The 27,630-nt window shown below is 41.5% G+C and overlaps 1 protein-coding gene across 2 annotated transcripts in view; it reads right to left on the bottom strand.

Annotated features, from left to right (window-relative positions):
- Positions 1-27,630, bottom strand: part of utrn (utrophin) — a 178,977-nt gene that overhangs the window by 104,310 nt on the left and 47,037 nt on the right. For both annotated transcript variants that reach the window (XM_053337172.1, XM_053337171.1), the window contains exons 35-55: positions 26,448-26,627; positions 25,804-25,932; positions 24,752-24,922; positions 24,524-24,580; positions 24,051-24,218; positions 23,182-23,319; positions 22,907-22,996; positions 22,635-22,805; positions 21,916-22,088; positions 19,911-20,061; positions 18,521-18,696; positions 18,041-18,176; positions 17,402-17,551; positions 17,055-17,207; positions 16,845-16,946; positions 16,547-16,667; positions 15,815-16,032; positions 15,535-15,652; positions 15,111-15,316; positions 14,002-14,156; positions 13,697-13,886 (exon numbers count right to left, since the gene is read on the bottom strand). In XM_053337172.1, coding sequence (XP_053193147.1) covers positions 13,697-13,886; positions 14,002-14,156; positions 15,111-15,316; positions 15,535-15,652; positions 15,815-16,032; positions 16,547-16,667; positions 16,845-16,946; positions 17,055-17,207; positions 17,402-17,551; positions 18,041-18,176; positions 18,521-18,696; positions 19,911-20,061; positions 21,916-22,088; positions 22,635-22,805; positions 22,907-22,996; positions 23,182-23,319; positions 24,051-24,218; positions 24,524-24,580; positions 24,752-24,922; positions 25,804-25,932; positions 26,448-26,627 — 3,153 coding nt within the window. The remainder of the gene's footprint in view (positions 1-13,696; positions 13,887-14,001; positions 14,157-15,110; positions 15,317-15,534; positions 15,653-15,814; positions 16,033-16,546; positions 16,668-16,844; positions 16,947-17,054; positions 17,208-17,401; positions 17,552-18,040; positions 18,177-18,520; positions 18,697-19,910; positions 20,062-21,915; positions 22,089-22,634; positions 22,806-22,906; positions 22,997-23,181; positions 23,320-24,050; positions 24,219-24,523; positions 24,581-24,751; positions 24,923-25,803; positions 25,933-26,447; positions 26,628-27,630) is intronic.

Genomic DNA, 27,630 nt, shown 5'->3' on the forward strand with positions numbered 1-27,630 from the left:
ATTGAATGTGTAACTAGATTTCTAATGTTCAGTGACTCCTTCATTAAAGTATTGTCTAACAAATGTGGAAATTCATTTCACGTTACATTCTTGAGGAAGCTGCTATAGGAGGATCCTTTAAAGAAAATGTGCAGTATGCATGCAAACACACACATACACACACACACACACAAGCCCAAGAGAAATGCATGCACACACGAACTTGCATCCAACCTTGGGCTGTTAAGGCAAATCGTATATGATGTGTGAGTGGGCGTAGTTTTGGTGATGGAAACAGGCCCTCCAAGGATCTGACCCTGCATGATGAGATGTTGCCGTGTCAGAGAAAGCATTTGATCAATGTTTTAGCAGCATGTAATGATCTGCTTCATAAGCATGGCATCAAGGCGGGCTCAAGTAGCATGTAAGCCATCTGTCTAAGACTTCAGGAAAAGATGGGCAGAAGGTTTTAGGAGGATGGGAGGAAAAGAGGGAGAGCATGAATGATTTAAGAGTGGCATGCAAAGAGCAGATGACAGCATAAATAGAAAGAGGAGGATATGAGCCACAGCATATGCTAACTTACTGGCTTACTGAGGGGTGGTATTAGGCAAATTGGAACAGAGAAGTGATGACAGGTACAGTAAGAAGGGAGACTGTGGATAGATTCATACTTCTCAGCTAAGTTTCCTTAGTTTGAAGTTTTTAGGGTTTTTTTTATTTTATGTGATTCTATGAAGAAGCCTATAAAATTAACTGATCAAAGAAATCAAAGAAATTCTTGTCTGAAGAGAAAGGACAACATTTGGAAACAGTATGACATTGGTTCAGATTTGAATAATGAATATGAGATCTGATAAATCACTGAAAACGCGCACTGCGTCTTTCAAAAAACAGACGAAATTCAAAAACCTTTTGAGCTCGATGCATCCAAAAAATAAAACGACAAACTAGCAAAATGGAGCAGAAGCAGGTATTCTTTAAAAATCACTAATTACCCTTAACAAGAAAGGTAGACCAAAAGTAGAAGATCAAAAAAGAGAAAGAATAAGTGTTAAAAACAGCAGAAGGAAAAGGAGGAAGGCGCAAAGAGAAAAAAAGAAGTTGAAGAAGAAAGGTGAAAAGAGGACAAACGATGTGATTTGGAGTTAAACTCTGAATAATAATAATTGGATCAATCACCTTCTGATCATTAGGTTGGCATTAACGTTATCGATTGTGTGTGTGAGTGTGTCTGTGTGAGGATTACACGTCGTAATCTCTCTTCCAATCTGAAACTGTGATACACAGCGGTACAGACACTCAAATATACACATACGCAACTCAATATAAACTGTGAGTCAGCACTGTGTTTGTGTGCTTACCATAGATATTGGCAGGGTGGGACACTGGCAGCGTGCGGAGCCCAGACCTTGTCCCTGTAGATTGATTGTCAGACCGAGAATAGAAGGAGCGGCAAAGGAAAAATGATTGCACCCCTCATTTTATTTCCCCCACTTAGGTCACCCCCTGGATCGCACCCCCGACTCGGTCTAACAAACATTGAGGGCCACAGTAAAGGGAGGGTGAGAGTGAGCTAGAAGGTCAGGGAGACTTCATGCTGGCAACAGAAATTGCCGCCTCCCACCTCCATCTCCCAGTCAATGTGCCTCTCTCTCTATTACTACTGTACTGTATGTTAGTCTCTACAAGTCTTTTAGTGCTTTTAAAGATTTTTTTTTTTTTTTACAGCTCTTTACAGATGGTAATGACATGATGGAGAGCTAAGAAAAGGAGGGCAGGAATCTTAAGATGGAGTGAAATGCATCACTATGAGGTACGTGTCTTCTGGTGCCTTTTGTCCACTGAGCCTGCAGGACATAGTAATCTCTGTCCTGTCTCAGCTTGGTGTGATCCAGCTCGGGAACTGTGGACCAGCCATAGATCACAATGTCACGTGAGTTATACGCTGTCTGAAAAACAAACAAGACTGCCAGTGGGGCTGGGTATTGAACCTCAATACTTTCTCAGTGCTGACTGAAATGTGTCTGTGGCATTGAGTATCACATAAATCAATGAAAGTAAGCATCAGTGATTGCTCACATTGTACATTATTGGATCAGATATTTTCTCAGATAAGACAGAACTATGACAATTGTATTTTATTGTTCTTATAAAGCTGCTCAAGACAACATTAAATCCTGATAGGTTTAACAAGTTTTTATTTAATTAACCAAAGCATTAATTAACCATTAACAAGTTTGGCTTTTTGTGTTTAATTAACCAAAGCATTAATTAACCATTAACCATTAAAGCAAAACGATGTTAATACTGCATAGATATCTATATTCCTCTCTAAAAGTATTTGATATTGACACTGAAATAGAGGAATCACATGGACACTAGCATTTAAAATGATCTTATTTACCTTACAAAAAGCCCAGGACACTTTTACTCCCTCAAATATCATTCCTCAACTGTAACAATGCAATAACCAGCCTCTAAATGGGTGTACTTGCTGACTAAGGAAACCGAAAGCTAAAAGACACTACTTTGAAAACACCATATAGTCTTTGTGTTGATAAACGGGCATTAGCAGGTTTAGCTTACTGTTGGGGTTGGCCTGAAAGCCACTAATGGAATGACGTGCACAAAGTCCATCGCTTTACTGCACGAAAATACAATCCCAACACACACACGCGCGCACACACACACCCATTACTGGCTCAATGAATGGGTTTACTGGATGTGGGAGAAACACAGTGGGAAGTAGAGAAAGGGAAGAGATGAAGCTTGAAGGTCTTTCCCTCCATTTCTATTTGCATCTAATTGTATCAAATATAGTTCACTAACATATTATTTTATCTCATGCCAGTATGTCAATCTTACAGGAAGTGTTGCAGCTCTCATCACTGAATGGTCACTTGCTGCAGTAACAGCAATTGAGAGCAGCAGAGCAGCTTAACAGCGGGCTGTATCTGTGATTTAAGTGCTATTACAAATCACCATTACTGCCAATAGGAAGTCCATCTGCTGTGATTTACATGTAATGTTGATTGGGAGGGGAATCACGTCTTCATTTTCTGTTTATTGTCCCCGCTCTCTCCCAATACCGTCTTGATGAATTGAAATGATTTGCATTTATCAGTCTGTTACCACATAATTTTCCCGCCTGTGACTCATCACTCAGGCTAGCTGTGGAGTAAAGGCCTTTCTACACCGGGGGCGGTTTTTTTCATTTCAATTAATTCACATGTCAATTACTTTTTTTTTTAACTGTTGTTTTTGTCATGAGGATTTTCACACAAAATACAAATGATATTACACTGCATAAAAGGTTGATTTATCTTAGCTTTCGCATTACGAATAAAGGCATCCACCAATCACATCGCGTGGAAGAAACGTCAAATCGCAATTCCTCAACAACAGACCTGCTTTTTTAGTCGCTTTTAGTGAAGACAGCTGTTTAAATCACGGCTCTATATGTCTTTTGAACTTATTTACCGTGTCTACATTGATTGATCAAGGCTCTCAGTCTACCTGTGAGCTCGCCCGTTTCACTACAGGCAGATTCCCGTCACTCACCGTGGTGGGCGAGGAAATACACTGTTGATTTTTTACTTTGGAGTCAACATGAAAAAGCTATTTTGGTTTAGTAAATTTCTGCTGTCAGTCAGCCTGGTGAAAGGAGTTGGGCAAGCAGCTGTCCCCTTAGCTCTCCGGGGGCTGCTGCTGACAGACGGCTGCTTCTGTGGACAGAGACCCTGAACCCAGGTCGGAGATCATCGTCACTGGATGACGTTGAATCCATACATTTTTCTGAAAAGTGAGCTGTCACCAATTTTTTCGTGTTTCTGTCACCGATTCATATAGCTGCAGGAATTAATCATTTTGAAGCAAAATATTTCCAAACCAGATTTTGCATTTTCCTGACGTTTATTTATCAGGGTTAAAAGGTCTTAAATAAGCGTATATACTTGTGCCTGAGTGAGCAAGTGTGTGTGTGTGTGTGTGTGTGTGTGTGTGTGTGTGTGTGTGTGTGTGTGTGTGTGTGTTTATGTGTAATAGAGCACAGAGTGCACTGTGGGGATGCGTGTCCACAGTGTAAATGTGTGTAAGCATGAGCGCGGATGTTATCTACCTGCACCTGGGGTTCTAGCTGCTAATGCTAACACTTGCTAATAACCAAGGGGACCCTGATGGAGCTCAAGGACGGGGAGGTCAGACGGCTGGGCTCTATGCCCACACCTGAGTCACCTGTCCTGTGGTAGCAGTGAGCCAGGACCAAAGGTGGATGGAGTGTGGCGCCCGAAGGCCAAAGTATTTGCCAGACAAACAGTAGGAAAGACAAGGCACGACTTCACACTGTCACTGCTTTAGGGCTGTTTCTAAAGAGGGCTTTGGTGCACGCGCACACACACGCACACACACACACACACAGTAGGAGCCAATGCCACAGTAATGAGAGTAGGAGGACACTCCTCAGGAGAGAGGTGGGCCCTTCAGCCAATTCTCAGCTAGTGATTACACACAGAGAGACAGAGCCGAACAAAAGTGAGGAGAGGAAATGAGCCGCTGGGGCCTTCTCTGTATGCCTCAGTATAAACCAACCAGGCATACTACTCACAAGTACTCTTTACCAATAAACTACTCGTGATACTACAGCGAGAGCACAAGAGAGCGCGGATGGGAGGCCGGAGGAAGAGGAAAAGAAAAGATCAAGACACGACACCGATTCAGTGAACCTCACAATTACATTTAAAGCATTTAGCTGACACTCTTAATGCTGCACAATTCTGTGTGAGATGAATGCACTGTGGGACCATACACATAAGCAAAGCCTTGGGGTATATTGTATAGATAAAACTTCTCTAATAGCGTACAACCTCATTAAACATTATTGCTTTGAATTGGGAAAGTGGGAGAGGAAAACAATTTGCGCACCAAATAATAGAAGCAATTCTAAAAACAGCTCAAGTTAAATGGTTTCTGCTTGCTAGGACTGCAAAGCTTATTATTATACATCAACATAATGAGAGCTGTTAAAGCAGCACACAAACGCACATACGGACAAAAGATACCAGCGAAAGCTAGAGGAACAGGAAAAGTCGACAAAAAGGTTATGACTCAGTAGATTTTATAAACTTCCCATCATTCATGGCATTGCCAGCTGGCACTGCGGTCAGCCTGCTCTATCTTACCACTGTTAGACATAGTGAGCACCAACATGACGGAGGTCAATAAGTTTTAGAAGATAAGCTTGGCTTTGCAGCTTAATTGGACTGCCAAGGATAAAATACAGCCTGCATGTAATATACAGCCTTCATGTCACTGAGCCCAATAACAAGAATTGTTGACCTAGTCAGATCAGCTGAAAATCACGGATATGTTGTTTTTTATTCATTTTTTTCAAATACAGGATGGTATAACTATGGTTTGCTCCCAAAGAAAGTAAACAGCTTGCCTACAGCAATTATTGTTAAATTTAGTACTAAACAATATAAATCTACTTCAAGAGGGACCACTAGTCTTTTTAAGAGAATCAGACAATGTCCAGGTAGGCTGTTTTAGAACCAGCACTGTCCTAAAGCAGAGAGAATGGCCGGACCCGAGAGGGCAAGCCCTCAGCAAATCCATCACCGAGAAGTCACTGTTCCAGTCTGGCGGCCAGTGAGCGCACCCCAGGGAGACAGGACAAGCCCGGCATTACTGATTCCCCCAAGAGGAAGGCCAAACGAAGCTGGAATGACTGATGCAACCCAGGGGAGGCTAATCGAGTGTGGAATGACTGATGCCTCCCGTCGGTAGGGGCGCAATCCAGGAAGGTCTCGTCTCTAAAGATGCTGAACGGAGCCAAATGAGAGATTCAACTCCAAAGTTAAGTGCTGGTGTGCACAAAGAGAAGTTGACAGAAAGTTCCAGTGCTGTTTGTGCAGTTTCTGTACTGTACATACAGAGCTGTGGAAATTATTTCAATTTGCTCACTCTTTTCCAGAATTGGTTAAACAAGCAAAGGCAAGAACATCACTGAGAGTAAAAGCAAGACAATTTTTAATGCCTAATGCTCTGTTTATTGCTCTCTGGCAATCCATTTTTTTACCCAGTCTTGTCCTTGTGCCATCCCAAGACTGGAGATAAGGATAAGATTAGGAAAACCTGTCGAGTACTTCATGCAGTCTTTAGTCGGGATTGCACATTGGCAAAAATACAAAGAACGATTGACAAACAACCGAACCCACGCTGTAGAAAAAAAGGGCGGAGCACTCAAGAGCGATGGATTTATGGATTAAAGATGGATTAAGTTGAACTGCCACATGTTTGTTGAGGCATGATTGAAGCTGGCGAGTAATCAGAAACTGGCCTGATGCATTAGTCTCTCTCTCTCTATATCTCTCTCTCTCCATGTGTGCATCTGTACAGCTCCCCCCTCTGTGCCCTCTGACTTACAGTGGGTCAGTGTTGTTGTGCAATGAAAGAGAGACGACAATGAAGATAAGCGATCAATAATGATCACCGGTGGTACAAAATGACACCAAGATCACCTCCCAGCGCCAGTCATTTCCTCTACGGACAGCTGACAAACGGCTTTAACGGGCAATACAGTCGTATAACTGACTTTGAATTTTTCATCAAGAACATCAAGAAAACAGTCTGGTGAGCATTTCAATTGAATGTGTGTGTCAGCAACATTTTCAGAAGTGTGTCGTTCAGCATTTTATTTACTTAGTGGTAACGAAGTCGCTTAATAACTTAAATAAGGAGACTTAATTGTAGTAAAGTTGCTCATCAATGTTTTGCCCACTGATAAACTCTCTTTGTATCCGGTCACTATGCTGCTCCCCATCACACGAACACAGTATACACACTGCCTAAAAAATAACACACACACACACACACACACACACACACACACACACACACACACACACACACACACACACACACACACACACACACACACACACACACACACACACACACACACACACACACACACACACACACACACTCTCTTCTTCATGCCTGATTAGTTTCTTTATGCCTTCACCACTATACAGTCAAAACTGACTTCCAAACTGACAAAAATGCATGCACACACACACACATACACATACACACGCGCACACACACACACACACACACACACACACACACACACACACACACACACACACACACACACACACACACACACACACTCTCTTCTTCATGCCTGATTAGTTTCTTTATGCCTTCACCACTATACAGTCAAAACTGACTTCCAAACTGACAAAAATGCATGCACACACACACACATACACATACACACGCGCACACACACACACACACACAATTATCTATTCTGCAGAGAAAGTGCTAAAAGTCAGCAAGGTGTTTTTAAAACGACACACTATGGAGGTGAGAGTCCCCAAAACAACATCAGCTGGAACAGAATGTCTTGACAACCAAATGACTCATGAATAAAAGGACCAAAAATAGAAAAGAAACAATGAACGATGCAGAGATATACTCCAACTCCACATTTTCTGACAGAAATTGAACATGTACAAAACCGAGCTCAAAAACAAGCCCAAAAGCCTCAAACAGACTCCAAAAACATGCAAGACAATGAAAGTTTTGGGAGCTGAGCCAAATTGTTTAAAGAAAAAAATGAAATAAAATAAAAATGAACTGCACACACACATACAAGTTTAAACCATATCTCTATCCAATTTTATTTTAAAGAAAACAAAAACAAAAACAAAAACTACGTTCTCCAGTCCACTTTCTCTCTCTCTCTCCTGGAGTCCACGTACCTTGCAGAGTTTCTGGTAGCGTGGCGAGGAGATGGCCATCCTCTGGAGCCTGTGTAGGAAGACCACCACTTTCTGGAGGGAGGTCCGGACCATGGCCATCATCTTAAGACTGCTACAAGTCTGCAGCAGCCTGCTCCTGGTCCGCATGCTAGCACTGCCCTACCCCGCTCATATTGTTCTCCCTCTCCCTCTCCCTAGCCAGCCGACCAGACCCCAGCCAAGCTGATGTGATGCGCACACACGCACACATGCACACACACACACACACACTCTCACACACACAGAGGGAGAAAAAAAAAAAAACAGGCACACGCACTCTTACTCAGCTCAGCATGCCCCCACGTTTCATCACATAGACACACACGCTACACACAGTGAGCGCAGCCTCAGTTATCTCTCTCACTCTCTCTCACACTCTCTCTCTCTTTCCATAAACAGTCGCTCCAACACAGCTCTCGGCATGCACACACACTTTACGCACACATATGATGATGCAAGCGAGCAGGACAAGACGAGACACTCACTTTCTCCTCCACGCGGACATTCACACCCGCACTCCGACCGCAGAGCCAGAAGAGAATCAAACAAATCACTTGAGACGGCACCCTGCAGAGTCAAGAGGAGGGTGACGAAGAAAAAAGGAAATGAAGACGAAGATAGAGGAGAAAGGAGGAAAAAAAATATATATAATCAACAGGGAGAGAAGAGTTAAAAGTGCCGGCAAGCGGGAAGGAAGGCAGAGAGGGGAAGGCACGAGATGCACTGGACGTGGAGAGAGGAGCCGGTCGTACGCAGCTCACTTTTTACTGCCACTGATCCAGAGAGAGAAAGAAGACGAGAGAGAGAGAGACAGAGACAAAGAGAGAGAGTGCTTCGTATGAAGAGAGAGAGAGAAAGAGCGAAGAAGAAAAGAAGGAGCCGGATCGAGAGCAGCAGTGTAAAGGACGTCAAAGACTGCCTCTGCCATGGAAGGAGAATGACATTACGCAAGGCGACCAACAGATCAATGAGCGAGAGACAGACAAAGAGAGAGAGAGAGAATGAGGGGGAGAGAGAGAGAGAGAGGGAGAGAGAGAGAGAGAGAGAGAGAGAGAGAGAGAGAGAGAGACGCTTAAGTGAAAGAGAGCAGAACTGAGCAAGAACTGAGCGCACAATTGACATGCACACACACAATAGTTACAAAGGAGGAGGAATTGTTGTGGGCGTCCAGGGTTCCTGATGGCAAACGTTCCATTCATAATGCTGCATAGACAGCCATAGGTGATTGACACGTAGAGCACTTCTTGGCTTGAATGGACAGGAAACACTTGCCGTTGAATCACCAGTACAAAAGATGAGACACTGTATTAGAAAATGTGTGTTTTTGATAAAAAGTTGGAGCCTGTGTGTATAAAAACGTCGGAAGGAAACTTTAACTCTTTAAGAAAGAGCTTTTCAGTAAGAAAAATCAAATTACAGAGGTTACATTTCTATGAGGTTCGCTATTGGAAAAAAAAAATCATTGACGCAACTTAATTCAGTTCTCTTCAAATTCAGACTCAACTACAGACAAATTCAGCAACTCAATTGAGGAAACCAGATTTCTTGGGAAACAGAGGTCAAATTTGAGCATGAAAGTTCATTTTCTACTTTTGAAACAGTAGTTTGATGAAGACATCTTCATGTAACGTCTAAATCTTACGGTCTTCCTCAGCAGATGTTCAGGGTTTGAATTTTCCATGTTTGTCACTGAGAAAAACTACCAGACCTAAGCTCACATTTTTTTGTGCCAAGCTAAAGTTGAAATAATTAAGAGATGATGGCCATAACTTATTTTACATAACATATACTATTCTATGTAGAGCAGCATTGAGGATAACATTAAAACATGTATATCTGCTTTGCAACTCAAGAGGAGAGGATGACAGTCTGTATATGTGTGTGGGAGCGAGAGACAGAACATGAGTGTTTGTGTTATGTGTGTGGGGTCCAAATGCAGCTTTTAAAAGATTAGCCGAGGAGAAAAGGAAAAAGGCCTTACTGGAAAACTGAAGATTAAAGATGAGTAAAAGAAATAAGTGGGAGGACGGTAGATTGGAAAAACAGAGAAAGCAGGAGGGCAAGGTCAAGAGAGGGTAAAAAGCTTTTAAGCATCTTTTATCGGCACAGAAAATGGCCAAATCTGTAGAAAAGCAATCTGTGAGGAAGCACACACATATCGGAGAGATGACATCAAGAGACAAAAAAAGGCAGGAGAAGAAAAAGAGAGTCAGGTAAATGCAAAGATAGGAGCGCAATCAGGAGAGATTATCACCAACAGTCGCTCCTCAGCTCCTGCAGAGCCACTGACCACACAGTATTACACATCGGTGGGTATTTTAAACCTATTCATGTTGTGTATTCCTCTTTCTGTTTGACTGTTATTTGAAGTGCTGCTGAAAAACACATCGCTCTCTCTCCCAACCGCAAGACAAGAGGCATTTATTTGAAGTGAGGATGAAAACCTCTGTATCGCCCGAGAGCAGCATGGAAAGAAGTGTGCTTCACACCAACGGTTGCCCCATAACTATGACTCGTTTAAAATGAGGAGAAAACACATAGGGGAGAGTGGGGTAATTTGTGCCAAGGGGTAAGTAGTTCCACCCCGGTTATCTAGAAAACCATTGAAGAAGTTGCTCATGTGACCACATATTTTTGAAGAGGCATCCATTTCACTCATCTTGTGAAGAGGGGAGACACTTGGCTTGAGAGGTTGGCACATTTAAGTTCAAAAAACAATTTTTTGCCCTCCAAAGTAAAATTTCTATGATCAAGTTTTTTTTAATGCTGTGTTTGAACAATTGTAGACAACTTTGAAAACAGTTCATACATGTTTTAGTGCTTTAGTAAGCTACAGCATGAGTATATACAGTTAGCATGATACTAGCTCAAAACAGCTGGGGGATACATTTTTTTCAAAATGGTGGGTCTGGGGTAATTTGTGCCAAAGGGCGTGGGGTAAGTTGTGCCACTGGGACAACTTAACCCAACTTATGATTATTTATGATATATTAGTTAATTGTATTTTATTGTTATTGTATATTGTATTCTTACATTTGATCACTAAAACTATGTGATATTCTTAATTTTAGACCATTATGCCACACAAATACAAATACAAAAAGGAGACGTTGAACCCTTCTATGCTCCGGATGAGAATTTCACCTCTAGCAGCACAATACGAATGTTTTTATAAGTAAATTGTATTGAATTTGTTTTACTTTTATATAGCATTATCATTTGTGAGATTAAAATGATCTGTTTTACTTCAATTATCAATGGCACAATTTACCCCACTGTATTCTCTCTAATGGCACAACTTACCCCCTACCGGGGGCAAGTTGTGCCACAGGACACTTTTTTTTCCTAAAGCTATATTTCTCAAACTGTTTGTTTAACATCCAAAGTAATTGTTCCCAGGGATGCACAGCATCCTAAACTATATGTAGATATCTTAGTTGGAGGCATTACTGTTGTCCCCTTGTTTTAAGGGCACTTTAAGTAAAAATTGGCACTACTTACCCCACTCTCCCCTACACACACACATACAGAAACCGTGTGTATTCAGTGTGCCGATACCAGATGCTTTATTGCACTTGGTCCCGGCTCACGTGTTGGTGTACACACAGATGAATGGAGACTCTGAGGCAGCGGTGAGAAATGAGCACAAACAAGCCAACATGAATAAATTCCTTTCAAACCGACGTGCAGCTTACCTACACTGACTGCTTTAGAATAATCACCATTTACCAGCATGCATACACACACACACACACACACACACACACACACACACACACACACACACACACACACACACACACACACACACACACACACACACACACACACACACACACACACACACACACACACACACACACACACACACACACACACAAGTCACTGGAAGAGGAGATTCTGATGAGCTGGTTGAAGAGCTCTGTTTAGACAGGGTTTAACTGGCTACAGCTTTCATTTCAGTCATTCCACAGAGTATTGACACTGCTTCAGAGGGAATTACAAGGGAGACTGAGTGTTTTGTTGGCCCAGTGTTAATGGCACTGACAGTACCAGGTCTCACCTGAGAGCTTGTAGGAGGCATGTACAGTATGTCTCTGCTGCTGCTCACATTGCTATGTTCAATTATAAAGCCCACAGACAAACACCTCTGTTCATTTCTGCTGGGTGCCATTGTTTTGAATCTTCCGTCATGTGTGCACGTGTGATGGGAGTGTTTAGCAATCTCATATACCAAGAATTATAAAATTTATTCCAGTGCTCAGTGTGATCATATTACATTCGGCCTCTATGTTCTCAGGATATTTAAGTTAATATCCCACATTTGTATTTGTCACTGCTCCTGACTGCTCACCAACTGTGGGGCTTAATATGAAAACAGCAGTCAGGAAGACAATCGCCCGTGGACAGAAATTGTGATTAAAGTAACTCGACACCGAACAGCGGCAGCACAGTCTCAGTTAATAAAAGGAGTTGAAGGGAGAGTCGGGGTGGGGGGGCAAGAGTCCATGTCAACACTCGTCCTCTGAAGCTCAAAGTGTGTGTCCGTTTCATTAACCCACTTTCTAGACTTGAGTGCTATTCATCCATCTTAACTCCAGCTAAAGACAGAGACGGAAATGAGAGACGAAACAGAATTAAGAAGAAGACAGTAGCCGATAACCGTTTCAGAGAGATCCGCTGACATTTTGGTGCCGCGGTATGAAAAGATGTTATTCTCCAACTGATATCTTAATTAAAAGTTCAACTGAATTACTTTGTCACCACATTCATCACACACTTAAATCTCTCAGATGACTTTAACAGGCTTTTTAGGAATAAGATCCAACAGTATAAAGCATGTGTCCTTTAAAATATAAAAGGGCATAAAATGATGGATCATGTTCAATATAACAATTTCGGATCCTTTAAAAGGCAAAATGTGAAAATAATAACCATTCCCACCCAAATTATCAGAATTGTATTAAACTAAAACCAAATCCAGCCAGGCCTCAATAATGAGCTTCAAAAGTCTCTCAGCATCACATCCACACCAAGTTAATGAATCCTCAGAAATCTTTGTAGTCATACATGCAGGGATTCAGCGTCATTTTTTCTCTATAACCTTGGCCTATTTTTTTTATAATTGGACGCTGGAAACTGAAGTGATAGTGCTGTGGCATTCAAAACAACAAAACTACAAATGTTAGTATTGAACTGAAGTTTTCAGTTCCGAAATATTGACATCGCAGCATTTTTTCCTTTCTCGGAGACAGCTTCAAGGTTAGGAGGAAGGAGGAGAGTGAGGAAGTTTGGATAAACACACATATTGCTCCAAATGATTGATGCCGTCTTAAAAAAAAAAGAAAAAAAGGGGGTGCTTAATTGAAAGCAATGTACAAGGTAAGATAAAAAAAAAACACTTCAAAAGGTCGTACAAGAAAAAAAAAAAAAAAAAAAAAGATTGGCACATGCTGTATCTATTGAAAAGGGGAGGTGAAGTGATTTGGAGATTAAAATGTTATATAAAGCACAACATGATGTACGTCAAAAGACTCCCTGAGGGAAGGTCTGGGTAAATGACAAGCTAGTGAGAGGGAGCAAATACACACACACACACACACACACACACACACTGAATTCCTAAGCAGCATAGGACAAGAGGATCAATGAGCTGCACTGAAGTTATACAAGCGCTCATATGCCCTCTGTATGCCCTCTCATCCACACATCTTTAACCAGCAGTGTACACACAGATGAACCCACACACACCGTCCCAACCTGAGCTCTGATGGTGAAGACTGCGTTAATGAAGGATGACACTGAGATAATAGGCTAACACCTGTGCATAGATACCGCACACACACACACACACACACACACACACACACACACACACTTTCTGTATCAGTTTAAAACCCTACCTCCAGTTGTTGTCTCAGCTCCTTGACATGGACAGAGTCCTGTGACAGGTCTTCCCTCTGGGATGCGTCGGCCAGAACGTTAACTGTGGTCTCTGCCTCCTGGAGCCACTTGAGGAAGGACTCCAGTTCCCTGAGAGACATCTGCAGGCCCTTCAGTTCACTGTCCAGCTGGGCATGACGATCATTTGTCCTGCCAATCATTATCAGTAGGTCAAATACTGTACGTGTCTGTGCATGAGAAAACACGCGATTTTAAGATTCAGTACTGGCCGCAAATGTCAGCGTGTCACTGTGTGAGTGTGCACCTATTGTTGATGCTGTTCCAGGCGGCGTTGTGTTTGTCGGTGACCTCTTTGATCCTCCTGGTGTCGTCAGTAGAATACTCCCGCAGCAAATGATTGGACAGCTCATTGAAGGCCGCAACTGTCGCTTGGCCTCGGCCCAGGTCCTGGAGAAACACCTGCACAACGATCAGAGCAGTGGTGTTAGGGTTATCATGATGTGACAGATTTGACTCAGCCTTTATGTGTCACTGTGAAAAACTCTCTAGACTTGACATCAAGACTTATATTATGTTTACTTGCATGCAGTGGGGTTTTTTTTTATATATCGCTGCGGCTTTTATCAAGACAAATTGCTGTATATGAATATTAATGACCTATTCTCTAAACTTAATGAAATTCTATTAAGCTTCAGGTATTAAAAACACAAAGAAATGTTATTCTACTGCTCAGCCATCTGACATTGTTAGTTTAACCTCTACTTAATCAAGCAGCTTACATAAGACCGCAACTGTTATTCATAAGGCCAGATTATTATTTTAAATTTAGCATTAGCAAATGAGTCACCCCTATATGATCCCCAGGCTCCTTTTCTCTTAACAAAAGGAACACTTCACTATATCAAATGGACAATTACTCATCATTACACAGCTGCAAAAAAAACAAGAATAAGATGGTTGTGTATCTTCAGAAACATGCTGGATTCTGTTAAACTCAGTTGCCCTCTAGTGTTTGCTTCTTGCAATGTGTCAGATTCACTCATGATGAGGAGTAAGATTTTGTTTCCAGAAACTGTCAGGCCAAGTCATTATCTCAAATTAAAATGATGGATGATGTAGGTGTACGAATGTTATTAAGGTTTAAAGTGATACTGCAGGGAGGTGATTTAATCATTCCCACCCTCTACAGACTCAAACAGTTCTGTTCAAACTTCTAATATTTTATATAAAGTAAAGTTAGGTTTGGTCTAAGATTATCCTTATTAGGAAAGTGAGTGGTAAAATTCCCTTCAGAACTTTTCAAGTCTACCTTAATGACAAGGATAAAGAATCACATTGAATAACCTCTGGAAGGACAGGCAAAAGAAACCCCGGGGACAGTGAGAAGGTTGAGCAGCCAAACTTTTCTCTAACCTTGTTGTCAGCAAGCTGTTTAGTCAGGGGATCTTGGGACTGCTGGAGGAGGTTGTGGTAGTGTCCTTCGTTGTGCCCAATAAGGGCCTTCACCTCCTTCCTCAGCTCCTCCCACTGGTTGCTGTGGCCAATCATGTTATCCAGCTGCTGGAGCCGTGCCCCAACACCATGCTGGGTGCTGTCCCATTGGCTCCGAACCTTCTCCACTAGAGAGAGGGATATATGTATATTCCAAAAGCAGAGAACAAACAGAGAGAGTCATGATGCTGAATATGAAGAAATACATGTAAAAACAAAACACTGTAAAATAAAATAAGTTAACCAAACCAAAATAATAATATTACTTCTGCTTTGGTGATTTTCTCGGCTTTTAAAAATGTTCAGTGCCTGTTAAATTGGTGTGATTGTCCTTTTCTGTACATACGTTTCTCAGTGATGGATGTGCGAACGTCCAGATTCGAGGTCTTGTTTTTGATGTTCTGTGCCAGAGTGAAAATGTCCTCTAGCTGGGGGTGTCGCTGCTCCAGGTCACTTTTAGTCACCTGCCAGGACAAGGCACAGATACCAACAGTCACAAAAAGATTAGAGAAAATAGAATGGTATTTTGCATGTCAATTTTACAAAAAATATGTACTACTCCTTTCAAAAATCATGCAACCAAACTCCAGCTTCTCAGTCCCTCCTCTTTGCTTCCCGTTCATTACCTGAAGACGTCCCATGGTGGTCCTGATCTCCTCTATGTCCCCCACAGTGACAATATTAGACTTGAGCATCTGGGTGATAAGTAGGAGCCAGTCTGCCAGTTCGGTGGCTGTCTCATTGAGATCGGTGGGTGCCACGGTGTCTGCTGTGTGTGGGGTTTGGTGATGGGGGTCCTCGCTCACCAGGCTGGCCATCTGCACAGCTGAGGGGACTGCAGACACTGGAGCGGGGCAAAATGAGGCAGGGAACTCAAGGCGTGTAATGTGACATATAGGGCTTCTTTAAAGAGGAAATGATGCAATGAACATTAAAGATGCTAGAGTGAGAGAGGAGGTGCTGTCAAATGGCTCTCTAAGGATAGTGGCATCACATAAAAAACGATGATGAATGAGGCATTGGGGGCTTATTCAGTGTTACACAACCAGGACTTCATTGCTCACCTTTTATTTGTGATTTCATCATGCATTTACATACTCTAAATTAAACAACACCAATAAGGAATTTCAAATCTGTCAACTGAGCGCTTATTACGTCTAAGTGAGCGAATGTTTGCATGTTTTTCATTTCCTGTTAATGATACATAAGATTCAAATATCTTATTTTCTCTGTCTCATTAAAAGCTTAATACTTCATCGGGACTATGTTTTGCCTTTTAATTTCTGTGCTCTTAAAGATGGATTCAGAGATACGACAAATTTGGGATCTGAGTATGTGAATTTCTGAGACGTCTTTACCAAGTTGCAGATGCTGGACGTGTTGTTGGTGCTGTGTCCATGGAGAAACAGGTGGTGGGAGCGATTCCCTCAGTCGGCCATCCAGGGCTTTCCAGTCAGCCGCCAGCTGCTCTACCTTACTCTGTACACATGAAAACACAGAGGGGCACATATAGTTAAAAAATAGTATGGTGCATTAGTAACAGGTAACAGTGTATAGATGCAGTGGTGCTTTAGCCTTGCAATATGGTATGATTATATGGTATTATAACATTCACAGTGTTTCTTTATTAGATTATGTTACTATGGAAACTGGGACCTTTTCTTGAGGTAGCAGCTGCTGTCGTCTCTGTAGCTCAATAGAATGAGCCAACAGGTCCTCCAAGTCCTTCTTCCTGTCTTTCATGGATGCCTCAAGACCCTACAACAGGTAAAAGCTAGTTTTTAGGTCAAAAGTGTTAGATGTGTGTATATGTGATAAGTGGATTTTCAGTGAGTTTAGCTGTGCTGGCTCTTGTGATGTATCTACCTGTGCCTGGCCAGGAGTCAAGCCCCTGGTTGTTATTGTCTGGTGTGTGACAACAACCCAATCGGTAAGCCTGTTCATTCTGTCCTGAAACTGTGCGTGACTCTGCAGATTGGCCTCCACCTCACCCGCTTTGTCTAACAACTCATGGGTTACCTGTAAAAGGAAAGGGAATGTAGAGAATGAGTGGAGGATGAAGGGATAAAGAGAGATTTTGCATGACAATATTTACATACAGTTATCTCTATTTTTCACCCAAGACAACACCTCAATAAAAAAGGTAGAGCAGGGTAGAAAGTACTTTTAAAAGTTGGAGTATGGGCTTGTAGTAGTGGCATAAAAACTCTTACCTTGCTCCAGCTGAGGTTGATGACTCTCAGTTTGCCAACATGCTGGTCTCTGCTCTGAGGGCTGACACTCGGACTGGCCAGGATCTGAGGGGCGTATTTGTTCAGCCAACCGAGGCGCTCATTCTGTGCATCCATTTCATCAGCGAGGGCCTGCGGGGAAAGTGTGATTGTAATTGCGGAAACAAGCAAAAAGAAATCAAGAAATGTTTTCCAGGTCAGCAGTAGAATATAGGGTAGTTGCACATGGACTTAAACTTCACTGGCATTCACTTTCTGCAGTGTGTCTCCACAGGGGAAAACTCTGGCAGAGGTTATTGTCAGGAAGGAATGAAGAGAGTAAACACAGAGTGATTGTATTTCCTTCAACACAATTACATTGTTCAAAACAAGAGATGTGAAAGGTTAGTTTTGTGAATGTTTGCTGGGTCTGACAGCTTTTGCACCAAGTATGAGTGATCGTGAAATAGAGAGTGACTTGTTGGTACAGTGAAGCAAGAAGAAGGAAAAAGCAACACAGTCAGAGCTGACCATTAAAATAGCTGAATCTACTGGCTGTGGAGCAGAGATAGAAATCACTGTGCTCAGATAAAGCGCTAGCTGACTAATACAAACTTGGGCATGTTTTGGTGTTTGCTGTACCTTGAGTTCTTTCAGGTTTTTGTCAGTGGTAGTGACAGGGAGGGAGCTGACAGCGTTTTCTGCCTGCTCCAGCCACAAAGCCAGCTCGTCACGTCTTCTCACCAGGTCTGACAGGGCCGGATCCCCTCCAGCCAGCCTGCATGCACACACATACATTATGTACTCAGATAAGGATCTGCATTTCCCCGCAGGTTGCAGGCTTAATCTTAAAATTTACATTTAAATTACTGTTATAGACTGATTGACCACACTGATAACCTTAACCTGCCACACACTGATAAGAAACAAAGTGTGTCAGGGGTGGAGAGGAGGCGCTAACCTCTGTGCTACATTATATTGTAAAACCAAGACTCCATTCAATACATAGCGCTGACTGTGTCAAAATCCAAATATAACCACAGTACTGTATATTCCACTAATCTTTCTTATCCATACAACCTCATTTACATGGCATTCATTGTGTTTCTGTGGATACACTACCTGCGCTGTCTGTCAAGGACCTGGCGATTGACAGTTCTCCAACGCTGCCCCAGTGCATCTAACTTTTCTTCAAGCAAGGGTCCGTCAGGGGATGACAGCTGCCCAATTATCTGCTCCCCAGTCTGCATCAGTACAGCTAGGACAGGCTTGTGGCTGGCAAGGCCTTCTTCCAGCTCCTAAAATAAGTAAAAAAAGGGATGAAAGGGGGCATGAGGGACAGAGGAGAGGGGAAAAAAGGCCCAAAAAAAGGTTAAATCTGGGATCAATCACACAGCATAAGCCGATTCACTCAGGGCCAAATCCCCAGCTCAAGTCCATCTGACCAAGCAAATCTCTGACTGACACATAAGCATGATTTGTGGCAAATCTAGGTTTAAGCCAGTGGCTCTCAATCAGAGACCCCCAGGGGTCCATGAGAGGGTTCCAGGGTGTCCCCAGCAAAAAGAGGAATCATTTATTTTCACTTTAATTCTATCTCTAGGTAACACACTGACAGAACATATAACTATTTCTGTCATCTGTTATAGGTGTCATACACTTTCTTAATAACTAAAAGCAACAATCTTATCAGATGGGGGACTGAGGGACAAAATCTTATCAAATGGGGGTCCGTGATCTAATCTGTGTCAGTTTAAGGGTCCTTGACATGAAAAAGTTTGAGAACCATTGATTTAAGCTGCCAAACGTCTACTTCCACCAAGAGACTTAACATGTCTAGACACAGCCATAAAGGAGTAAGAGTGATTGTAAGGTCACTAAAGGGTGAGTCAGCTAACTGATCTTTCAATTCCCATCCACTTGATTCCTCGTCTCGTTCTCAGTGACTGTGAAAACATGTAAAAGAGCGAGACAAATGGAGTGTAGCTGGAGCTCTGCAAATGATAAAGGTGTTACTGGTGGCAATAGTGTCAGTGATAATGCCATGGCTTAAGAGAGTTTTAATCCCCAATTGAAATTAAATTACCACTTTAGTAATCAAACAAAGCAAAATTAAGAGACCCCTTTTCATCTTGCACTTCAGCTCATTTCTGTCTATTTCTCACTCTGCATAATAAACAGTTATGTGTGCAGTGTGTTTGTTTAATAGGTACAGTATACCACCCATTTCCCCCTTGGGAACAAAACGCAATTATCTCCTGTCTAACATTTCCAAACATCTAGAGAGTAATATCTCAAACATATTACCGGGGTATCCAGGGAAGGTAATAATCTTGCCTTGAGCTTATAAACAAATATATACTGTCTATACAATATCTAAAAATAGAAACATAGTAGATGCAGATGCCTCGGTGGTATCATCTTTGAGCATGTGAATTCAGAAAGTCACACACTTGCACAAAACACACTTGCACAAAACACACATCCACATGCTTCATCACCCTCTGCTGACCTCTTGGTGTTGTCGTGCAGACTCCAGGTCTAGCTGTCCTTCAGGGCCAATGCTCTCAGACAGCAGTGTCTCTGTGTCACCGAGCCACTGACTCAGGTCATTCATGTCACAGTGGAACTGCCTCCACTCCTCTATGGCACGGTCAAAACTCCTGCAGCACAACAACAGAACAGACACACACACTCACACCACGTCTTTATTTACAGTATCCAAAGTTGTAAAGTGAGTTAGTGACATAAACTGGGGAATCATTAACTTTTAGAGTTCATGGTTGAAGTCCTGTTTAAGCTTTGTGAAGTAAATGCAAAACATTTTTTTTGATCTTTAATCTTTAGAATTTGTACTTGTATTAATGGAAATATGTTAAAGGAAGTATGTACTGTAGGAGAAACACATAACTTAAGAATGACAGCAGATGCCATGGTAGAAGTATGCACACCCACAGTAAGGTAAAAGTAGCCATACAAGAGTGTGACTACAAGTCAAAATGTTACTTGAATAAAAGTATGTAAATGTTATCAGAAAAATATACAGTGACAGTAAAAGGTTTGGACACACTTTCACATTCACTTGAAGTGTGTCCAAACTTTTAACTGGTACTAGTTATGTATCAATAGTAAAGGTTATGATGGCCCCTATCACTGTTATTGAATACCTTTTTCATCCAAGTATAAGCAGCATTTTAATGTCATATCTGGTCAGGTGGAGCTAAAATTAACTACTTTATAAACTACTACTTTACATTTGATAGTAAAAATCCTATTTACGACCTCTTCTTGTATTCTGTATTTGAATAGTTAATCTTTTAAGGTACTATTGACTACAGTTGCCAAATAAAGCGGAGAGTATGAACTTGTCCCAAATGAAGACACTTCAGTCAAGTAAATGAGGAATGTACTTGTAATGTCATTTTCCACTACTCAGCAGATGTCATGTGTATAAACAACCTCACAATGTAAGTATCAGCATAATCTATTAAAGATTAATTTAGTTTTCTGTCTTCAACTGAGTTACATAGTTTTCAATAGCAATGATGACAGGAAAATGTGTTTGTTTTTTTAAGTTTATCTGTGGTTTTAGGCAGAGTTGGATTGATACAAAACAGGATGAGAAATGAAGGAATTCGGGTGTCTAAGGGTATAACCAAGTTCCACTGGGAAATCCCACGGTTCCTGATAAGGGAAAATGGAAGTTGACCTCTATAAAACGCATTAAAAAATGTCATACCACTGAGGAACACCTGAATCAACTGGAGAGTTTGGAGTGACGCTTCTGAATAAATCAACATAGACCAAGAGGCTGATTACTTAAAATGCCTAATACAAAAAAAACAGATCTTTATCGTAGTGATGGTCTGCATGAGGGCTATTTCCTCTTACAGCACTGCTTGGAGCAGAACAAATCTGACCGAAGAGACAAGGCAGGGCAATTAGTTTTGGATAGGCAATTTTACAAAATATACTCCCTTCTTCAGATATTTAATGATGCCCAGAGGTTATTTTGATTACATACGTATTGCTTCAGCATTTGTCTGCAATCTGCAAAATTAGCTTAGTGGCTTATTCTAGCATGTGCACATACTGTACTCAGCAAATGGAGATTGTTTATGCCTAAGGAACTGCGTTGATGGCAGTCAAGGTCACCCAGTATGTGTGTGAATGAGTGTGTGAATGTGCAAGTGAATATGTGAATAGGCATGAGATTGTTTATGCCTAAGGCATTGTTTAGATAGGAATCAAGGTCAGTATGTGTGTGTGTGTGTGTGTGTGTGTGTGTATAGGGTGGTTGATGTTGTGCCCTGGTCTGTCTCTTTATCTGTTCCTGCTGTCTCCTGGCAAGTGGACAGCTGGCATTTAATGTCTCTGCAGCTTCGACCAAATGTCCTGACACACAGTTTTTGGAAATAGCTTGTTTGCTTCACAACATTTTCTTTAAACAACTTTTTCAAGCTCGATCAACATCTAACTTCTATTGTGCCAGTTGGGAGTGAAATCGGTGCACTCACCCCTTGCGGTGGTTGTACATGCGGTTGAGGCGGTCCCACTCAGCATTGAGCTGTGTGAGGGCATCTCCAACCTGGGCAACCTCAGGGGGCGAAGCATCCCGGATGGCATCAGGATGACGCTCATGGATCCCTGCAACCTGTTCACCAAGACGCTCCAGGTTGTCTTTGATATTCTGGGTAAAAAAAAAAAAAAAGAACGATAAAGGCAGAGGGACAGCAAGGTGAGAGGGGGGAGATTTGGAATCAAAACAGTGGCTTAAGGTTTATACAACAAGCAGTAGAAAATCAAAGAAAATCACATCACTTCTGATGTGGCAGCTGATTATTTGAGACACACTGACTTTTATATTTTGCTGATCACTTCTAAAGAAAGGACAGATTTGGCGCCAGGCTTTATCAGGTTTAATCCTCTATGGTACTGATTAACCTTAAATGCCCCAACAAAGAACCTCTTGTAAATTTGAACTCCAAATGTAAGCCTGATACAAAAATACATTTCTTACATTGATATGTATGCATTTGGCAGATCCTTTGAAAATAACTGCGTCTGCTGCAGGTGCATAAAGTAAGACTTCAATGCACTTAGTCTATTTCTACTACAGACACATGTTCTTTATATGTTACTTTTCTACTTCTTTTTCTGTTTGTCTTGTGAGATACTGCAGATATTTACTATAACTAACTTGTGACTTAAGTTCAGTATTTCAGTGCTGACCCACCCTGAGTGTGTCCTCCTGGCTGGAGAAGTCTTCATACAGCCCCCCGCTGAGCTCGGTGGAGTTCAGGAGCAACTCGTTGTCTGCCATGGCAAGAAGCACCTTGTTGATGTCCAGCAGGTAGTTGGAGGGGCTTAGTGAGGGAGCACTGATATGCTCCACTGCAGACATCTCCTACATCAAGGAGGAGCAGGCGGAAAATTAGCCTATTCTGACACATAATAATACAGCATGTAACACTATGTTAAACCAAAACAGTACAAAGTACAAATCACCTCGGTTGAAAACTCTCTTAGCTGCTCTGTGAAGGTGAGAGAAGTCGACTCTGAGACTTCTACCTGCCTGATCCGCAGCACCCTCAACTCCTGAACCAGACAGAAGCACAAACACACACATGTTCACCAAACTGCAACATTGAAAAGGGGCAAACACAATATGACACAGAGAGACAGAACTTTTTTCCTAGATTAAGAAAACACATTCTCACTAAAAAGCCTGCTTTAGAAAGACACAACACAGTTTGTTTGTTTTGTTTTTTTATGCGTCTCACCCTGTGAGCAGAGTATTGGCTCTGCAGCCGGAGCAACAGGAGTCTCAACTCCTCCCTCTGGCCCTCGTCTGCAGTTTGTTGCAGCAGGTCTTCTCCTCTTCTCAGCAGGACTTCTACACTGGCTTTCTCCTCATCCATCTGGTGCACAGAGAGAGTGGGCACAAAAGTAAATAACAAGTTCAACAGCCTGCAATTAAGACCCAGCGGGAACTTTTTTTCTAATTGCAGAAGTCTTCAATACATCCTAAGTCTATCTATCTATTCAGTGGGCTTGAACTTACACATCACAAAACAGACATTAGCTGTAAATAGCTCCTTTGCTAAACAAGCAACAAGTGGATCGGAGAGAAGACGCTGTGGACACACACTGTTTAAAACACAATGAGAGCTTGTGACCAGCACAGTCAGTGACTGCTACACTGACCTTGCTTTGGATTGGCCAGGTTTGCTCTGTTAGTGTGTTTAACGTCATAAACACAGATTGAATTCCAGACCTTGAAAATTGTCCAATCAAAGCTTGTCTTATCAGGGAGCAGCTTTATATAGCCTGTAGCTCAGCATATTGTTCATAGAAAACCTCATAAAAAGTAAAGAGAGACAAAAACGGAATAAGTGGCAACCTGAGGCCATTTTCCTTGTGTGTGTGTGTGTGTGTGTGTGTGTGTGTGTGTGTGTGTGTGTGTGTGTGTGTGTGTGTGTGTGTGTGTGTGTATTTTCAAATTAATCTGGACTACTGCTGGAGACGAAAAACCTTAATGAACGCCACATATCTTCTAGCACTATTATCAACCATCATCATCATAATTATTACAGTTGAATATTTTAAATAAAATCGAAAAAATACTACAGAAAGACACAACCATGTGCACCTTGTCATCATCCAGGATGTTTGCTGCATCCTGTTGCTGCTGCTGCAGAGTCCTGAGAGTATCCTGGAGCTCTACCTGCAGGTCCTGTACCTCACTGTGGACCAGAGCGTCAGCAGGATGAGCCTGAGACTGACTCTCTGCTCGGGTCTCCTGGCTATGAATGATGACCTGATGAAAAAGAACAAACGCACATCTCAGGAAAGTCGACAAGAGCAGGCGAGATGAGTGCAGATTAATTTTTAAACTGGATGCTTAAATAGAGTGTTGAACTGATGTACCCTTTGTGATACATGCATCTTTTACTTTGTTGGCTACATGTGTATCTCTGCAGTACTTTTGATCAACACTCCTGGCAGCTGTTTCAATGTATTTTAAGTTTGAAAGAAATTTGAAAGTATTTTGTGGTGAACTGGTTTTGACATATTACTGGACTCATTGTCATTGTAATTTATATTAATGAGAGTTACTTGTACCTGCTGAGGTGCCTGCTGGTTTATCTCAACACCACCTGAGTCCAAACTGGTCATCATCTGTGATTGAACACACAAGTAACAGACATACTGATTGAACACACTATGCCTTGTGATTTTTATTGTTTGTTTGTTGTTTTTTCCTCACAGATCTTGTGTATTAGTTGAGGGGAGGGGTCTGTTTGATGTTGTCATTTTAATGTAAGTTTAGTTTGTTCTTTTGTATCGTACCTTGGCAGTTTTGATGTGCTGAGACACTTTGTCAAAGTTGCAGTTGAGCTCTGCCAGTTTGGGCTCTACCACATCTCGGCAAGCGGGCCCCCTGCTGGTCATCAGGATGATTGCTTGGTCTTTCACGTTGTCCACACGCAGACTGATATCTTCCAGCTCTTCTAGCATGCGCTGAGGACAGACACAGAGTAGCTGGTCATCTATTTATCTATCTGTATCTGTTTGTGCTATCAGACATTCTCCTCTCTCAGACTGGATGGCAGAGTAGCCTTGGATAAGACCTGAGAGTTTCACACAGCAAGTACTGATGAAGGTTAACAGTCACAGGGACCTGCTGATATTTAGCGGAGACCTTCAGTTGTCGAGGGAGAGGACAGGAAGGGTTATGAATTTAATACACTGTGAGAAAAATTATGTGACAGAAAGGGTCAGCTTCACCTCTTTCCTCATTTTCTCATTTAGCCACCTTCTCCCATTCCCATATGTCAAAAAAACACCTCTCATGTACTTCCCTAACTATATATTTTACTTTATATTCATTTCTTTTTGTAATGCATGGCAATGTTGAACTATGACATTAATAAGCACGACATTAAAAGGTGCTAATATTGTCATCTTCTTGAAAATTCCCATTTAAACCAAACACAATTTTTCTGCTGAAAATGTAGACAATCAAGATGTATTACTTTAAAAAATAGCTGATTTTTTACATCGCGTTTCAGAACCAATCCTTTCATAAGTAAACACATTAAGATATTTCTATACCACAAGGTAACAGGAGGGACTTTCTTGATGGATTTTAGCAGAATGCACTTTCTTGCAAGAAGCAGTAATTCCCAAAAACTATTAGATACTTCTATAATTGTCAAAGTGTAAGCTACACAATTATTATTTATTTTTCAGACTTTACAATTCAATGGTAATTTGTATTAATGAATAACCTCAAAGTCCTCTTTGTACCCGTTGTATGGGTCCACACCTTGTGGCATTTCTCCCTTTATTTATATTGATTGTTTTCTCTTTCACACTGGCTCATCTGCCTCTCCTTGTACCTTGACCACTGTTTCCCTCTCCATCGGGGCGAGTCGTTCAGCCTCATCTAGGTGGATCTGGGTCTGGTAGAGCCAAGTGCTGATGTGAGCCAGGTTCTCATCAAAAATTTCCACTTCATTCTGGTGACTCTGCACACACAAAGAAAAATAAAGGCTCATTGTTTTCATTACGACATAAAAAAACATTAAACATATAAAAGGTCCTCCTGTATTTTCTGTTTAAAAGTTTCTTTCTTGGCTAATATATTAAAAACAATTGACTAACATTATATAATCAGGAAATCTATTGTTTGGATTGTAAATCTCTAAAAGAAAAATACACAAGAAAAACTTTTCAATACAAATAACTTTTTAGGGTTTCAAAACTCTCCAATTTTGCATGAATTATTCCAGATCATTTGATATGTATTATAAATGCAGGAAGAAATTGCCGAGGATTTGTCATGACATGTAGTGAAAGCATTTTGAAAGGGGCAGACAAAAATGTATCCACTCGGGATTAACCAGTTTGGAAATGTATTTGTACAAGCATCCATATTAAAACTTAAAAGCAGCTGGGAGAATCTATGACTCAGAGAGCATCAAATAAAGAACACAGAACTCTTTATTTATTAAGCCTTCTGGTATAAAATATTTACACTCACCAGCACAGCGCTGAGCCAGTCCTCGGTCAAGGTGCGAACTCGGACCCAGGCTTCATTGAGGCCACATAGTCGGTCATCCAGCTGCACCTCGCTGCCATCCACCAGAGTCTGCAGACCAGTGCTGGTCTCCATCAAGCCGGACAGCTCCACCTTACGACGTTCCGACTCCTTTAACAGGCCCTGATGGAGCAACACACACACACCCACAAACACAATGCAATATACTCTATATTAAAAAAGTTCATGTGATGACCTCCAAGTTTCAATGATTTATTGCCATACCAGCTAGGAGTGGCTAGGATTTATCTTATTGCATCCGCATACACACGCAAACATCACTTCAGAGAACATTACGTAGAATTATGTTAATTTCTCTAGACTTAATCTGCACCCTAAAACAAATAATTTACATTAAGAGGACTTGCTACTTGTCCCCATAAGGGAGGCGAGTCCCCACAACATGATTTACAAACCCACAAAGTAAGGAAAGCTTGGACCACGCACACATTGTAAAACCAAAACTAGTACATTATTTACAGCTGACATAAACCAAAGATAACCGCCTGCCTTGATACCCTAAAACCATATAAACAACAGCATGTACATTTGAAAACCACAAACAGAAATGTAGTTTGAAATGTCAACTGGAACACACATTCATGCACTGTATGGCTGTTGTTGACTTGGTGTGAACGTGGTGAGGAATTTACAATCCATCCTGCTTCAGGGGACATACTGTTTCTAAAACAAGATATTTGAGTTTTAATAATGTTTGAGGCCTTTTCAGTGAAGTGGGGTCTCAAAGATGGGGGAGCAGAGTGGCAATAATGAAAACATAATATTCTATACACAAAGAAAGCAGCTGAAAGCGTGAATAAGGATTCAATTACAGCTGAAGTATTTCTCTTGACAGTCCCTTAGTAGTCCTCTCTTAACAATGCTGACAATTTATTTCCAATGTTAAAATGAGGGAAATTGTTCTCAAAAACATGACACTGCCTGTGCTCCACCTAGTGGCTAAAAGCAGAAACACTACTAAGGATATGTGATGACTGAATACAACCAGGGCTTTTTATTCAAGTGTTTTTCCTCAATTTTTTTCGTCTTACTAAAAAAATTTAAAAAAAACAAATAAAGTAAAATAGACTGCACCCAAATAAGTCTACACACATGGAATAAGACT

This window comes from Scomber japonicus, chromosome 17 (assembly GCF_027409825.1).
Source record: "Scomber japonicus isolate fScoJap1 chromosome 17, fScoJap1.pri, whole genome shotgun sequence".
In the NCBI taxonomy this organism is placed as follows: Eukaryota; Metazoa; Chordata; class Actinopteri; order Scombriformes; family Scombridae; genus Scomber; species Scomber japonicus.